This window comes from Pinus tabuliformis, chromosome 3_1, assembly GCF_031772625.1.
Source record: "Pinus tabuliformis cultivar Carrire ecotype Pingquan chromosome 3_1, CPIR1, whole genome shotgun sequence".
Classification (NCBI taxonomy): Eukaryota; Viridiplantae; Streptophyta; class Pinopsida; order Pinales; family Pinaceae; genus Pinus; species Pinus tabuliformis.
Genome location: NC_142301.1, coordinates 201,808,975 through 201,825,568, shown reverse-complemented (window position 1 = coordinate 201,825,568; position 16,594 = coordinate 201,808,975). Strand labels below are relative to the sequence as shown.

General features: G+C 36.5%; 2 protein-coding genes across 2 annotated transcripts in view; both read right to left on the bottom strand.

Moving 5' to 3' along the window:
• LOC149186496 (F-box/kelch-repeat protein SKIP20-like) overlaps nucleotides 1–7,843 on the bottom strand; it is an 82,877-nt gene extending 75,034 nt beyond the window's left edge. Inside the window, exon 1 of the mRNA XM_089409366.1 lies at nucleotides 7,716–7,843. Coding sequence (XP_089265492.1) covers nucleotides 7,716–7,843 — 128 coding nt within the window. The remainder of the gene's footprint in view (nucleotides 1–7,715) is intronic.
• Nucleotides 7,844–12,849: 5,006 nt separating this feature from the next.
• Nucleotides 12,850–13,548, bottom strand: LOC149186495 (F-box/kelch-repeat protein At2g44130-like). The gene has a single exon (XM_089409365.1). The coding sequence runs from the start codon at nucleotides 13,546–13,548 to the stop codon at nucleotides 12,850–12,852; it is 699 nt and encodes a 232-aa protein (XP_089265491.1).
• Nucleotides 13,549–16,594: the final 3,046 nt, after the last annotated feature.

The window sequence follows — 16,594 nt, the reverse complement described above, 5'->3', positions numbered from 1 at the left end:
ATTTCCGGTACTGCCATTTCCTTGATTAGTACATTTATTTTCTGTTCTTAGATATCATGTTATTCATCTGTTGATGGTTTCTTTCTATAATCAAGTAACTTTATTAGGAACTAGAATATCACTCATTATAGCTTGATTTAGCTTGCTTTAGACTTTAGACCTTACATTGCTTGACTTGTTCATGATTGTTTCTCACAGGGTAAATTAAGCTGAAAGGAAAAAGGTCAAGAGAGTTAAAGTAGTGTGATTAGCTTCTTTTATGCAGTTTAACTTCTTTTAGATTTCACATTGCTTAACATTTCATGATATCTTTTCACAAGGAAGATTGAGTTGAAGAGTTGAAATAGTGTGGATTAGTTGTTCTTATTTTTATTTGAGTTTAGTGTAGATTTCACTTTCATTTTCATTCAACAACAAAGATGCTGGGCCGATGTCATTAGTTCATTGTTTGATGTCTTTATTTATTTTTAAAAATTGATTTCATTTCAATCACTTTAAAGCTTGCTTTCTTTTAAGTTTTGAAAAACCACTTAGAAATCACCATAATCATCCATATTCCACTTGCTTTATCACATTTTCATCATCTCACATTAGGGAAAGATAAATCCAAAAAAAAACTTAAAAAAAAAACAAAAACGACAAGAGACTAAGGAAATGGTTATCTAGTACATATAGTACACTTCACTTCGTCAGTTTACGAACCCCGGGTTGACATTATAAATAGCAATTTAGATCACACTAAATTGACCAAACATTTTTGCGCCGTTGGCGGGGAAGTGAAATTAGGTAGCCAATTTCTAAAAAAAAAAAGAAGAAAATTTCAAGAAAGGAAAATTGATAACCTCTCAAAGTATGCTCTCCTCTTGCACTTAGTGTGATCTAGAGGATCAGAAAAGAGAAAGTTATCGGTTTAATAGTTTCTTGAGTATGCTCTCTTCTTGCACCTAGAGTGACCTAGAAGATCAGAAAGAGAATTATTAGCCCGACTTGAAGAAAAATAAAAAAAATGACATGCATGGAGCAAGAGATTCTAGGGGAAGGTTTTTAGCTAGAGCCAAGAGTTCGATTTTTACAACTCCATCTACTTTAAGGAATAGACAAGAGACACCTCCATCATCTCCAACTTACACTCCTAGCCCTAGGATTCCTGGAATTCAAGAGGCAGGAGTCGACTCTCCCACATCTTCCATCGAATCTAAACTAGAAAGAGATCCTTTCCTTCCTTCTACAGAGCGACAAATTGTAATTGAAGAAGTAGAATCATATGAAGAAGAGGGAGAAATTCCTTCTCATTTACCCTTAGTAGAAGAACCAGAAGACTCTGAAGTCTCCAGGGAAACTATCATGACAGAGGAAGGAGCAACTAGATTTGGTAGAGGTAGAGGTAGAGGAGGAGGAGGAAAAAATGGAGGAGTTAGAGGTAACATTGGGGGAAATAGGGATGGGGATAACTCATTCAGATTTCCTATAGTCGATGAGGACTCCCGAGCCACAATGAAAAACATCTCACCATCTGTCCTCCCAAACTTCCGTGGGTTCAGGAATGAGGACCCTGAAACATTTCTATTTGAGTTTGAGGTCGTGTGTCGAACTTATGATTATTTGGAAGACTCTCAAAAACTCAAATTGTTTCCTTCAACATTGAAAGGAGCAGCCTTGAAATGGTTCATGGGATTACTCACTCAATCCATTAGGTCTTGGAATGATATGAAACAAGAATTTTTGGATAGGTACCTGGACTATTGTATGCCCACCAATCACAAGGATGAGGTATTCAAAATGATGCAAAAAGAAGATGAAAACTTGGAGGAGTTACTTGAAAGATTTCAATATAACCTGAAAAGAGCAAAAATGAGTAACTTAGATGAGGAGACCTTGAAAGCCCTTCTATTAAAAGCCATTAGAGATGAATGGATAGATATTTTGAACATGATGGGAAAGGGAGATATATCTCAACTTCCACTTTCTGATATAGCAGAATTATGTGTCCATCTCTCAAGGGGGAAATCTAAAACTCAAAAAGGGCCTAGAGATCCTTCTCTCATCAGAGCAAATAAATCTGCAACTGGATCAGTAAGTAGGGCTGAGATTGGCAACATGCTTGATGAATTCAAAACTGATATCTTAGGGAGTCTTAGTGAGCAACTAGACACCCTTAAGATTCACAATAAGAAGAAAGCAGAAGTTGAGGCTTTGGCCATCTTTTGCCCAAAGTGTAGGAAGAAACATGCTCTAACGGAATGTCCCTTGGATGCAAAAGTTGTAGAAATATGTGTAATTTGTTCAGAGTATCATGAGACCAAGGATTGTCTTTCAATTCCTGGGCTCAAAGCTATCTTTCAAGAAGATCCAAATACAATCGAATCTCTCTGTTTTGTTGCAAGGAGACCTTGGCAGGGGCAACAAAATCAAGGGTTTAGCAACTCTATGAATTTTCAACCCCCACCAAATTAGAATCCTTGGCAATAACCTTGGTCCCAACCTCAAAATACTTTTCAATCATGGGTACAAGGTATGCAAAATCCTTATGGGAGATTTGCTCAATTTTATCAATATCCCCCTTATTTTCAAAACCAACAAGCTCCACAACTTCCAAATCAAAATCCACAGCTATCATTGCCATGTCCACAACAACCTTCTCAACAGAATCCAAATTCTCAACTCTTGCTTCCATTCCAACAAAAGTCAAAGCAACTTCCCTCTCAGCCATTGCCAAACCCCAATAACAAAAACCCTCAAAATGCTTACATGATGGAAGGTCAACAATTTCCTGCCTATATGATTGTTTCTCTCAACGATGTACAACTCAGATCAGGTAGAGTCTTAGATAAGCCTTCTATAAATGCTCAAAAGCAAAGAATTTTTGAGGAAGATTCTCTTGAAGCCAATAAGGGTTCTGAAGCATCTCTTCAAAACCCAAGTACTCAAAAAGAAAAATAAAAAGAGTTAACCCCCACAACTCCCATAGTTGAGCAACGTGCATCTTTATCCACACCTCCTTTTCCTGAAAGATTACAAATTGACAAAGGAGTGGAAAAACAAATTTGGTTGCTTGACTATAATTTTCTAGATGAATTGAAGAATGTCTGTATCAGGATTCCCTTGTTACAAGCCATTAAAGAGATTCCTATTCTAGCAAAAACAATAAAGGAGTTGAGCCTTAAAATACCAGGAAGGAAACCAAGAGATACCAGAAGAATCCACTTGGTAGGGAAAATTGCAGATATCATGATGGGAAAAATTACTATGCAGAAATATGTAGATCCCGGTAGTCCAATTGTCAAAACACATATCAATGGGGTAGAAATACCAAATACTTTGATTGATTTAGGGGCTTCTATCAACATCATGAGTAGACAGACTATGGAACATCTAAAACTTCCTAACCTTCTCTTTACACCTACTTTATTGCAACTTGCGGATCGATCAATTATCAAACCAGATGGTGTATTGGAAGACATTATAGTCTCCTTAGACTCTTGGGAATATCCAGTGGATTTCCTGATTTTAACTCCCAAGAGTAATCTAGGAGGACATCCTCTTATTTTAGGAAGACCTTGGCTAGCCACAGCTGATGCTTTCATAAGTTGTAGGTCTGGGGATATGTATATTTCTGATGGTAATTCGACAAAGAAGTTCAATCTGTATCCTCCAGCAAAAGAAATTACAAAAATAGGAGATAATGAGTGGGTTGATGATGAAGATACTATACAACCCGTCTTTACCATTTCTGAGATCAGTGAAGATAGTCAAATTCTGAACACATTAGAAAACTTTGAACCATCTTCATAATATGACCACACACAATTTCAGTGGGATTCTGACATCGAGTGTCTATCATCTAGACAAATGTCTATTTTCTCTATGGAAGAATTTGGTAGTTATGCCATTGATATTTTTCCAGGAAAAACATTGAATATCAACAAAAACTTGGAAAAATCACAACAGGAAGAGCTAACCAAAATCTTGCAAAAACATTCTACTGCATTTGCATGGGAGTATACCGATATGAAAGGTATTGAGCCTAAGACTTGCATTCATCACATCTACATTGAGGAAAACAGTAGGCCAATCAGACAACCTCAAAGAAGGATGAATCCAAACATTAGGGAGATAGTGAAAGAGCTCCAAAAGTTACTTAATGTAAACTTCATTTATCCAATTTCAGATAGACGACGGGTTTCTCCCTTGGTTATAGTACCTAAAAAGAATGGTAAATGGAGGGTTTGCATTGATTACAGGGAATTAAACAAAGCAACTTTGAAGGATCACTTTCCTTTACCCTTTATTGATCAGGTATTAGATACTCTAGCAGGCAAAAAGTATTTCTCATTTTTGGATGGTTTTAGTGGTTACAATGAGATTCAGGTAGCACCTGAAGATCAGGACAAGGCCACATTTACTTGTCCATGGGGAACTTTTTCTTACCGAGTACTTCCTTTTGGAATATGTAATGCACCCGCAACATTTCAAAGGGCAGTACTAGGAATCTTTTCTGATCTAATTCATGATTGTGTAGAGGTTTATATGGATGATTTTACAGTTTATGGTAATTCATTTGAAGAGGCATTAGAGAATTTGGAAAAAGTCCTTATAAGATGTAAAGAAACAAACCTTTCATTAAGTCATGAAAAATGTTTTATGATGTTTACTGAAGGGATTTTTTTAGGACATCATATTTCAGGAGATGGGATTAAAGTTGATAGATCAAAAGTTGAAGTCATCTCCAAGTTGCCTATTCCAAATTGTCAAAGAGATGTTAGAAGTTTTCTTGGATTTACTGGATATTATAGAATATTTATTGAAAACTTCACTAATATAGCATCTCCGCTCTTCAAATTACTTACAAAAGGCTGTGAATTCAAGTGGGATCCTGACTTTCAATATGCATTTGAAACATTAAAAACAAGAATATCTGAAGCACCCATTTTGAGAGGGCCAAATTGGAAACTTCCTTTCCATATTTCTACAGATGCTTCAGATACAGCTCTAGGAGATGTGTTGGGTCAAAAGGATTTAGTTCCTTATGCCATTTACTACACCAGTAAAAATTCGACTCCCACTGAGTTAAATTATACTATGACTGAAAAAGAGTTCTTAGTTGTTGTTCATGCAATCAACAAGTTTAGACATTATATAACAGGCTATGAAACTTTTGTCCATACTGATCATTCTGTAATTAGATATCTCATGAACAAACATGTTACTAATGGCAGAGTTACAAGATGACTTTTACTTTTACAAGAATTCAATATTACTGTGTTAGATAGACCAGGGAAACAAAATACAGTAGCTGATTTCTTGTCTAGAATTCAAAATACTAACGAAGATTCTCCTGTAGAGGATAAGTTTCTAGATGACTATTTGTTTGCAGTAACTACTAAAACTCCTTGGTATGCACATATGGCTAATTATTTGGTTACAGGGAAACTACCTCCACATTTGTTTCCTATTGAAAGGAGGAGAATTATTCAGGAGAGTTCGAGTTATTCATGGATTTCTAATGAATTGTTCAAAACAGGGCTAGACTGTGTGATCAGAAGATGTGTTCGGGAAGATGAAATGCCTGACATCCTCAAGGCATGTCATGATGAGCCATGCGGTGGGCACTTCGCTGACAAGAGGACAGCTTATAAAATCCTTTCTTTAGGATATTATTGGCCTTCTCTCTTCAAAGATGCAAAACAATATGTCAGGAGGTGTGACAGCTGCCAAAGAATTGGGAGACCAACTCTTTCAAATGAAATGCCATTACAGCCACATGTACTCATCGAACCCTTCGAAAAATGGGCTTTAGATTTCATTGGACCTATTAATCCACCATCTAAACAAAAGAAGTATATATTGGTTTGCACTAATTATGTTACTAAATGGATAGAAGCCAAGGCATTGCCTTCTGCCACTGAAAATTCAGTTGTTCAATTTCTTTTTGAGGATATTTTTACTTGTTTTGGTGTCCCAAGAGAAATTGTAACAGATCAGGGAAGTCAATTCACATCTAATTTGATGGAGAAGCTGATGGAGGAATACAAAATCAAGCATAGAAAATCTACTCCGTACCATCCGCAAGAAAATGACCAAGTGGAGTCTACAAACAAAGTCCTTGAGAACATCATCACCAAAATTGTTCATCTTCATAGAAGAGATTGGGCAGAAAGGCTTCCTGAAGCCTTATGGGCCTATAGAACTACATGGAGGAATACAACAGGGCATTCTCCCTATGAACTTGTTTATGGGAAAGAAGTCATGCTCCCCATTGAGTTTCAAGTCAAGACCTTCAAGATGGCAGTTCAGTTGGGGATGAATTTATCAGAAGCCCAAAAGCACAGAATGGAGCAGCTGAATGAGCTAGATAAAATAAGACAAGATGCAATTTTAAGAACTGATCTAGTTCAGCACCAAAGAACTAAGTGGCATGACAGATATATCAAAGAGAAACAGTTTCAAAAGGGAGATTGGGCGTTACTATTTGATTCCAAGTTTAAAGACTTCAAAGGAAAATTTCGAACTCATTGGCTTGGACCATATGAGATTGACGAAGTCTTTAGTAATGGAGCAGTTCGAGTCAAGACCATTGATGAGTTTCAAACTCTTCTTATTGTGAATGGCCACCGATTGAAAATTTATCATAAGCCACTCTCAAAAGAGGACTTTTTCAAAATGTTTCAAGAAAATTATGCAATGAGGCTGGTGGAGAGGAATCCTTCTCCTCCATCAGCCTAGTCTTTGTTTCTTTCAGTTGAAAAAAAAAAAAAAGAGAAAAAAAACAAATCTTTTGTATAAGCCTGAAAACCAATCATAGATTGGCAGTCTTATACAGAAAATGTAGAGTGAAAATCAGGGACACCTGACACTCTATATTTTCCAAAAAAAATTCTCTTTCTTTCCATCTTCACTCCAGCTCACTTTTCATTTCACTTCACCTCCATCTCATTTTCATCTCCATTCCACTTCACTCCACTTCATTTCCATCTCATTCCACTCATTTCATTTCATTCCATCAATAAAAGTCCCTCTCAAGACTATTTTATTTAGTTAGTTCTTCTCTAACTATCTTTGTGCAGTAAAAAGGGGTGTTGTCTTAGTTTCTGCAGCTGGAAACCGTTTCCGTAGCCAGAACCAGTTTCCGCAGCTAGAAAGAATTTCCGCAGCCATCATCACTCTGTCTTTACAGCCGGCATCACTCTGTTTTCTAAATAATCACAGTAAAAGGTTAGTGTCATCATCACCAAGTGCAGCAAAGACATGGGGCATCTTCAAGATCAAAGAACAACCATGGGTCAGAAGCCTTAATCAAGAAATGATAAACTTCCAAAGGTATGATCAAAAATCTCTACCAAATAACAATTCAATGTCATTATTATGCATAGTTATTAAACCATGGCAAGTTCCACTAAATGCAATGATTTGATACGGAAAGCCCCATACCATTCCTCTTCCACGATGTCATTCCATATACACCTTATTCATTTCTAACGGTCCCATAATCATTCTAAATTTATGGACTGCTCTCCCATTTATTGGTCGTAATTTGGAGACGTGACCGACTGTACTACGACTCTCCTTCACCATAATTCCCGCAGCTGTCTGCTGAGACGTGTGCGCAAGTCATCCGATCCCAAAGGGACTCAGCCGTTATTCTACCCATTTATCACTTCACTCCCGCATGCATTCGATGTTGAACTCGTTACTGTTTACTCCCTCGGTACTCATACCATTCCCTGTTCTCCATTTCTGCTGTATCCATTACGGCTTGCTCCAAACCCTGGCCACAGTCACCACATACATTCCGAACCTCGATTACGGCCACTCCAGTTACCCTAAGAACCCCGTAATCAGCCATTTTTTTCAGAACCGTCATACGCAGTAGAATTTCCAGTCGGAATTTAAAGCCGAGGATGGGAAAACTGCTAAGAGCTGAACCGGAAGGAGCAAAATACCTGGAGGGTTATCCTCAAACGAAGGAGTCGTTGAAGAAAGCAAGGTGGCTGAGATTCATTCAAAAGTTCAGGGGCTATAACAAAGAAGTGACTAAATCTTTTGCAAGGTCTTTTAATGGACAAACAGTGGAGGTTGGAGACCTGAAATTTACAGTGACCGAGGCCACAATAGCAGTTGCAACAAGTCTTCCGCAACAAGGTGAAAGGTGGTTCAAAAACATAAATGTGGAAGATAAAATATAGAGAACAATGCTACAAAACCCAGGTTTGGATACCTCTGTATTTACAAAAGGAATCCCTCTGCATACAATAAAAGAAGAATGGTCCCCTCTGCTATTACTTATTCAGAAATTTATCACATGCGAGGGTCGTTTTGGCTCCATGTACATGTATCATGCCAGGCTAATGATGAATTTTATGGAAGTTTATACCCTTAATTTGTTGTATTTTCTGTTATCAAGCTTGAAGAAAATGAGCTTTACTGTTCAAAAACACGTAGGTAATATTGAACCCCATATTTACCATCACGGGTTCATAAAAATCCTTATTGAAGAACAGTTGAAAAACACTAAGGATACTTGGGAAATTTTTTTGACAAGAAACCACTTCCAAGAACTGACTGAAGCCTCTGGAAGCAGTCCCCCAAAATTTCCAAAGAGAGGTAGAAGGAAAGAAAAAAATATTACAGCACAAGACTCTCCTACAATAGACATTCAGGAAACTATTCAGAAAGAAGAAGAAGGGGAGCTAAGAACAAGAAACAGAAGAAGGACAAGGGCAAAGTAATCATTCAAGAAACCTATCCATCCCCTGAACCATCCATAGAGGAAGAATCTCAAACTTTGGCAGAAAGATTAGCACATCTTCAAGCTGCTGCCATAGCAAAGAAACAAAAAGGAAAACAAAGTGCACAGGAAAAGAGCACTAGTCCACATGTGAGGAGGAGCAGTAGGCTAAAAGGAAAGAAAAGTGTAACCCAAGAAAAACAATCACACTTTATTGATTTAGGTGAAGGAACACCTGAAAAAGGTCCAGCTCAGCCAGACATTGAGTCAAGTCCTCCACGTGATGAAAGCCCTTTTCGGCCAGAAAGAGAGGAGAGTCTTCCTCCTCCACCAGATTTTGATTTTGAGCCTAGCCCAATAAAGACACCAGAACTAGATCTTAATCAGCAAGAGGTATACAACTACCTAGAGTCCTTGGAACAATCAGCTGCAGGACCAAGCACCACCTTGCCACTTGATGCACAAGTACAGTCTTTAAAATAGGAAGTGTTTGAATTGGAAGTCCTAAGTAGGCACATTAAACAGGAAAACGAAGCACTCAAAGAGCAGAGTAAGGTAGACAAGATTGTCCATGATAACACTATGCTCCATTTAGGACTGTGGCAAAAGAAGAACAGGAAGCTGAAGAAAAAGTGTAAAAAGCTGAGCAAGGCATTGATTAATCTTAAGTTCAAATGTCTAGTCCGGAAACCAAGGACTGTTTTAGCATCAAAGAGAAAGAGAAGATGGCTAGATGTTTTTGCAGAAGCCTCAGAGCACATGGATTAAAGGAAAATAACTAAGTTTTGGCTGCATGAGGACATGCAACACCTTCACAGTGGGGGTATGTTGAGCCTCGAACCTGCACTTTCCTATACACCCTCTCAGCCTTCTTTTTCCACTCATTTCATCCACCTAGCTGATTAAATTATTGTATTTTAGTTTAAAAATGAGATTTTGACATGATTTTCTAACTAAGCTGATGACTGTTGTTTGGTTTAGAATTTTGTTCAGACAGCTGCAGAAGCTTCTCAGTTTCCGCAGTCGACGCAGGTTTCCTGCAGCCGACCCAGGATTCTGCAGCCAGCACAGGATTCCGCAGCCATTTTGTCAAACACCATGCTACAGGTGTCCTCTGAAGGAATGAGCCACATGGGCAAGTTCCAGGTGTCAAGGACATGGATCGTGTCCCTCCAGATCATCCAGCATGGCCATAAAAGCCTGCGATCAAACGGGGAGCAAAGCATAGTCAACGGAAGTGTTCAGCGGTGGCACGGCTCTGTGTAGCTCTGTTTTTGAGCACGTGAAGCTACGTGGCACAGTCTTTAGCCACGAAGACATCCTGGTAGCGCGAATCCAACAGCCATACCTCTCGGATTTAATAAACATGATGACAGTTACCTAGATCCGGGCTGAGGAGGATTTACATGTCTCTAGCAGCGTGGTTAATAGCATAGATTTAGTTAATCTGTTTAGTTCTCTTTCCTTATAAATAACACATCCATGAACGCTGAAAAAATTAATCTTTTGTTAATGTAATTCAACGTTGTTGTATTTCCCCACTGCACTTTTACTTTGTTGTTTAATATATGAGAAGACTGGTTTAAACTTCCGAGTGTAGCTGTTCGTTGCATTGGTTGAAGTGGCAGAGGGCCCCTGCTTACTGAAGCCTTGTACAGTTGTCTTTTAACTCTTGCATTATTTTTTTCCTGTTCATGTATATTAGCTGTACAGTTGTCATTTAAATGTTGCATTTTATTTCATCATGTATATTAGCTGTACATAACAAAGCTTTTTTATTTCTGTTGATTTACATTTTCATTGCTGCTCTTTTATGGTTACAACTGATCAGTGTTTTCTGCAAGTTTTCTTAGGCAGCCCGGGGCAATTTTTCACGTTTTCTTTTTATCACTATTGGCATACGAGATCATCTTGTCGCTGAATCTTGTTTTCTGAATTTTGATTTCCAGTACTGTCATTTCCTTGAGTAGTACATTTATTTTCTGTTCTTAGATATCATGCTATTGATCTGTTGATGGTTTCTTTCTATAATCAAGTAACTTTATTAGGAACCAGAATATCACTCATTATAGGTTGATTTAGCTTGCTTTAGACTTTAGACCTCACATTGCTTGACTTGTTCATGATTGTTTCTCACAGGGTAAATTAAGCTGAAAGGCAAGTGGTCAAGAGAGTTAAAGTAATGTGATTAGCATCTTTTATGCAGTTTAACTTCTTTTAGATTTCACATTGCTTAACATTTCATGATATCTTTTCACAAGGAAGATTGAGTTGAAGAGTTGAAATAGTGTGGATTAGTTGTTCTTATTTTTAATTGAGTTTAGTGTAGATTTCACTTTCATTTTCATTCAGCAACAAAGATACTGGGCCAATGTCATTAGTTCATTGTTTGATGTCTTTATTTCTTTTTAAGAATTGATTTCATTTCAGTCACTTTAAAGCTTGCTTTCTTTTAAGTTTTGAAAAACCACTTAGAAATCACCATAATCATCCATATTCCACTTGCTTTATCACATTTTCATCATCTCACATTAGGAAAAGATAAATCCAAAAAAAAACTTAAAAAAAAAAACAAAAACGACAAAAGACTAAGGAAATGGTTATCTAGTACATATAGTACACTTCACTTCATCAGTTTACGAACCCCGGATTGACATTATAAATAGCAATTTAGATCACACTAAATTGACCAAACACCTAGTTGATATCTTTTTTCTCCATGAACACAAACTAGTGGATATTAGCAAAGTTATGTTTCATAATCCATAGCTAGTACAAATATTCTATATTAAAAAATAAATATAAAATATTATATTATAATAATTATAGTAAATATAAAACATAATATTATAATAATTAATAATTGGAAAAATATATCCTCATTGTAATAATATAATTCAAAAGACCTTGAAAGTTAACTAAATTTAAGAGATTCTTATACAAAATATTACTATAAAACTCGTCAAAATGCCCTTTAATTATTTCTAGGCATATATTAAACGCGAAATACAGGATTTTCAAAATGATGTCCCATAGTAGTCTTATGTAATTGGCAATATTGTGAAATGTATTTAGTTTGGAATCTAGATCTCCTGAATGAAGCCCGCATTTTACTTGATAGGGTCATAGTTCTCTTTTTATTCATAGTTATTTCTAGATCCTCTGACTTCATGTTAAAGGAATCTGAGATGGAAAATTTTGGAGGAAAGTGTAGATTAAATATGATTTGTTAAGAAAAACATAAAATAATATGTTATTCGAAAACAATGTAGTTTTTATAGGTGGTTATATTGCGATGGTTCTAATATGAAGTTATTTGTAGTTCTTGTAAAATTTGGAATTTAATGTTCAAATTCTCTCCTCACTTATTATTTGAGGTCTCCTTGAAAATGCCTATAAAGTGGGATTACCAATTGCTCCAATGGGCCCTCTTTGCTTCTTAGTTCTAGATCCGGTGAGCCCAAAGATAAATGGCTTTGCCTCTGAGATCCCCCACTAGTTTTCAACTCACGATTCTTGGCCTTGGCATCAATGGTCTCATCCTTAAAACTAACAATGCAATCAGCTTTATATATGGAAACTCACAAATCCTTATAAAGAGAATTATCTTACACTCGTAATCTATCAACAAAGACGTTGTACCTAATTCAAATTCGATTCATCTTAACGGTTAGAGAAAAGAGTCAAAATTGCATATTGTACCTTCCATATGTCCATGACTTCATGAATTGTAACAATGAAGTTTATTACAGAGACACCATTAATGCTCGAATGTTATGGGTAATGTTTTTGCAGGGGAACCTCCTGTAAAGCAGTTCTTGAATATATTGTAATGCTATATAAAAAAATAGAACAACCAAACTCTATATATCACAGTAAGGGGCATAACATTAATTGTCCCAAAGTTAAATTTGTTTAAAGAACAAGTCTTAGAGATTAATGATAATCGCTCCTTTTCAAAATGGGATTAAATTACGGTTCATAATTAAAGCAAAATAAGTGAAGGACGCTAGTCAGAGTCCGAGATCAAATAACATATAAAGCAATTTCAATATTACCATTTAAAAATAAGTAAACATTATTTATGATGCGAAATATAAAACATATGGAAGAGAAGGGAATATTCAGATTTCGAGGGTTACAGCTGATACAAAAGGATAAGGATAACGAGCAAACACTTGCCCTGCGTCAATAGCCTTCCACCGCCCAGTTGACGGCTGAAAGAAATAGGTGATCGGATAATCTTTCTCATTAACGCCACTTACAAAAATCCACTCACGCCACGGTGCAGCACAGAAAATAAATTCTAAATTTTGTGGAACAGAAGCTACAGGCATCCACGCATTTTTCTCAGCATCATACTTCATCACTTGTTTTGAAACGATCACGTACAGGTTCTCACATATACAGACAACATTGGAATCCATAATACGCCTTCGTAAACTCCACATGTTTTCCACCGTCTGCCAACCGCCTGTCTCCTCATCAAAAACCTCCGCGCTACTTAAGGCTGCGACTGCTCCACCAGATGGCATTCCACTTATCACCATAAATTTCCCGTCCAGGTAAACGCCCGCAGATCCACGGCGGTTTTGAGTCATGGGAGGCAAGATTTCCCACCTGTCTTCTTCCACGTCGTAAGCTTCCACAGTGGACAGAGAGTTGCCATTCTCATCTTGGCCACCAGCGACGTAGAAAAGTCCTTTCGAAGAAGAAACTGCAGAAGCTAAGTTGATATGACTAGTGGGTATGTTGGAGCCGCGGCGCCATTTTTTAGATACAAAATCAAAGATGAAGACAACAACGTCCAACCTCACCAACATCTCAGTTTCGATAAAACATCCCCCAAACACGACAAGCTTTTCATTCACACAAACCAACACGATCACAAGGAATAGGTGGTGTCCTTTCCCACGTCTTCTCCACAGGGTCGTATACTGTTATTCCATAAACAATGGGAGTGAGATTTGATTGAATAAGACATCAAATGTTGGCTCGTGCCCTCATAGAACCGGGGACTACACATCATTTCCTTCCAACTTCTGCACACATCCTTCAACTCATCGTGTGATATGTAATGAGCCTGCAACAACACTTGCCGTTGGATATCAGTGGGAACATTCAGAAAATCTTCCATTATTGGCAATGATGAGAGATTCGGTAAATGAATGTTGCTTAGAAATTGAGTGTTACCTCAGAAACCCCCTTTTGTCTCTTGGATGCGTATATTAAGGTTTTATTCTTTCTACTAACACGCTTTTGTCTCTTGGCTGCCTATATTGAGATATAATTCTTTCTATTAATACCTTGAGCAGTTGACCTGAGGTGAACTATTGGCCGACTTTAATGGATGACTACCATTTTCGTTGTTCCCTAAAGCTCAGAAATGTCCATCCATATTAATTTGCTTGTAATTAATAATTAAAATAGTCATATTCATATTTATATTTATGAGTATTTATTATGAATATTAAATTTTCGTATTTATTATGAATATTAAAGTTGTGCTATATGTTTTTAGATATAAACTATGTAAAATACTTTCAAATCATTTAATATTTTCAGTGGATGATACATTTTTTATTTGGCATAATACAAGTTAAAGTAATATAAATTACAAATATAAAAAGTAAGGAAGTAAAACTAGAGAGAGGAGAGAAAAGATCAACAAGCCATCCTCAATATTTTGAAATTGACATTTAAGATGGATTTAACTAAATTTATTAGTTTTCAGCCTTTTTAATATCACAAATACTATAAATTCTATTAAACCTAGTCTTTTTAGGATCTGAAATCTTTAATATGAGGCTTCACTATGAATTAGGTGATCTTATTTAATAATTTAGTTTTTGTTCTTTATGTTGGTTCTATGTGTAATATAAGCAACAATTTCATATTAACTAATAAAATAGGTACATTCTTGTGGCTATTGGCCAACCATTAGGAAAACAACAACAATAGCATACCACAAGCATAGAGCTTTTGTCGATATTACTATATTGATATTATAATGCAATAATAGAACAAAAACATTCTAATGTAGAGTTACTATATAATCTATACCTATAATTAACATGAGAAGCATATTTTTTTTAGTCAAGATAAACAAAAATTATCAACCTAAACATATATGAAGGAGAGTCCGTAGGTATTTCGTATGGATTCTCATTCTCCTCTATTAAATTTGGGAAGACCACATCAACAATCTTATCAACTAGAGAGGCACTTTGTTATTTAATTTCTTTATTTATATCTAGATGGCATCAACACATATGAATATTTATTACTCAAATTCACTTCTCTCCAAAAGCACCTTACCCACATTGACTTCATATGCTAGTAGAGAATGAAAATTTGAAGATATATCATATGATTGACATAGATATTTCTTGTATCTCAAACCGAATCTCTCACACCCTCTTGAATCTCTTCATCTTGGAGAAAATTTCTCTCCATCTACTTTGTTTGCGTAATATTTATTTTGGTCTTATGCATTTTTCTTAACCCTAATCCATGGTTCTGCATGCCTTCCATGATGACTTCAATGACCTTGGGTTCTTCCAGGATGAGCATACTAAAGGGTAGATGAGAACCATTGAAATTTTGGGAAAAATTTAACTCTCAATTTACTCGAACGTATAAGATTAAAATGGAGGGGACAAGGAAAGAAAAAGTATTTGATAAAAAAATTGATGGGGGAAGTACTTGCAAGAAAAAATATTACCTCTTGCAAACAAAAATTAGAACATCCAAAAGTAAAACTACGTCAAAAAATAAAAGAAATGACCAATGTAACCAATATACCTAGATTAGAGAAGGCATGGGCTGGTGAGGTGAGGTTCTCAGTCGAAATGTGCATCCATATCCATGTATATTATGGCTCAGTCAGGTAGTGAGGGTTTCTTTCCGCAATGAGTAGAAATAGGAGGAAATAACATCCAGAGAGGAACTACCAATAGTGTTCTTATGCATTTTCTCCATCTATCGTCTTGGGGAAAATTTCTCTCCATCTATTTTGTTTTAGTAATATTTATGTTGTTCTTATGCATTTTTCTTAACCCTAATCCACTGCAAACTAGGGATCAAAACAACACATAAATTCTACTTCCTCAACCCAATAGGGCTCCCAAATACTCTACGTATCTACCTATTCCTTCATTTCATTATGCTACACCTTGTGCCTCCACTCTAGCATCAACCTCGTCCAGTGGTTCTCCTTCACTCATGAAGATTTAATCGTAAACCCTTGTATGTGTATCCCAACATAAAAAGACCCAAAACCCACAACTATGTTTTCGATTTCCTACTCCAAACAACCCACAGTAATTTCATAGTGTGTTGTTTCTATTTTCCATAGTTTGTAGTGCACTCTCTCTATGTTGTTTTGTGAAAATCACCGTAATCGTTGTCCATTATTCTGTCTCAGTTGAATCTTTTCTCCCACCGACCCCTTTGCAGGGCCCTCATGTTTTGTCTACACAATGCAACCAATGATGTATGATAAGGGGGCGATGGGCTTGTCATCCATTTAGGTATCCTGTACTCAATCTCCCTTCCTACCATGCAGGTCATTAAAACTCAATCACAGGGTTGGTGGCCATTAATGCATAGCCTTGACTTGTCAACCTTCCATGCAACTCCTCCTCAAAACACTAAATCCATGTCCACTCTCCTTAGTGATTCATTATATTTAAATTTCTGCATTTCATTACATGAATTACAATTCATAATAAAAATTACAAAAGGGATTACAGCGTTGAAAAGTGTAACTAGGTTCAGTCTTCATAATCACATTTAATAATTATTTTATGTAAAATATGTAAGGAATAAAAATAAAATTATTATGATGTCTGACTAATGGGTTTCATG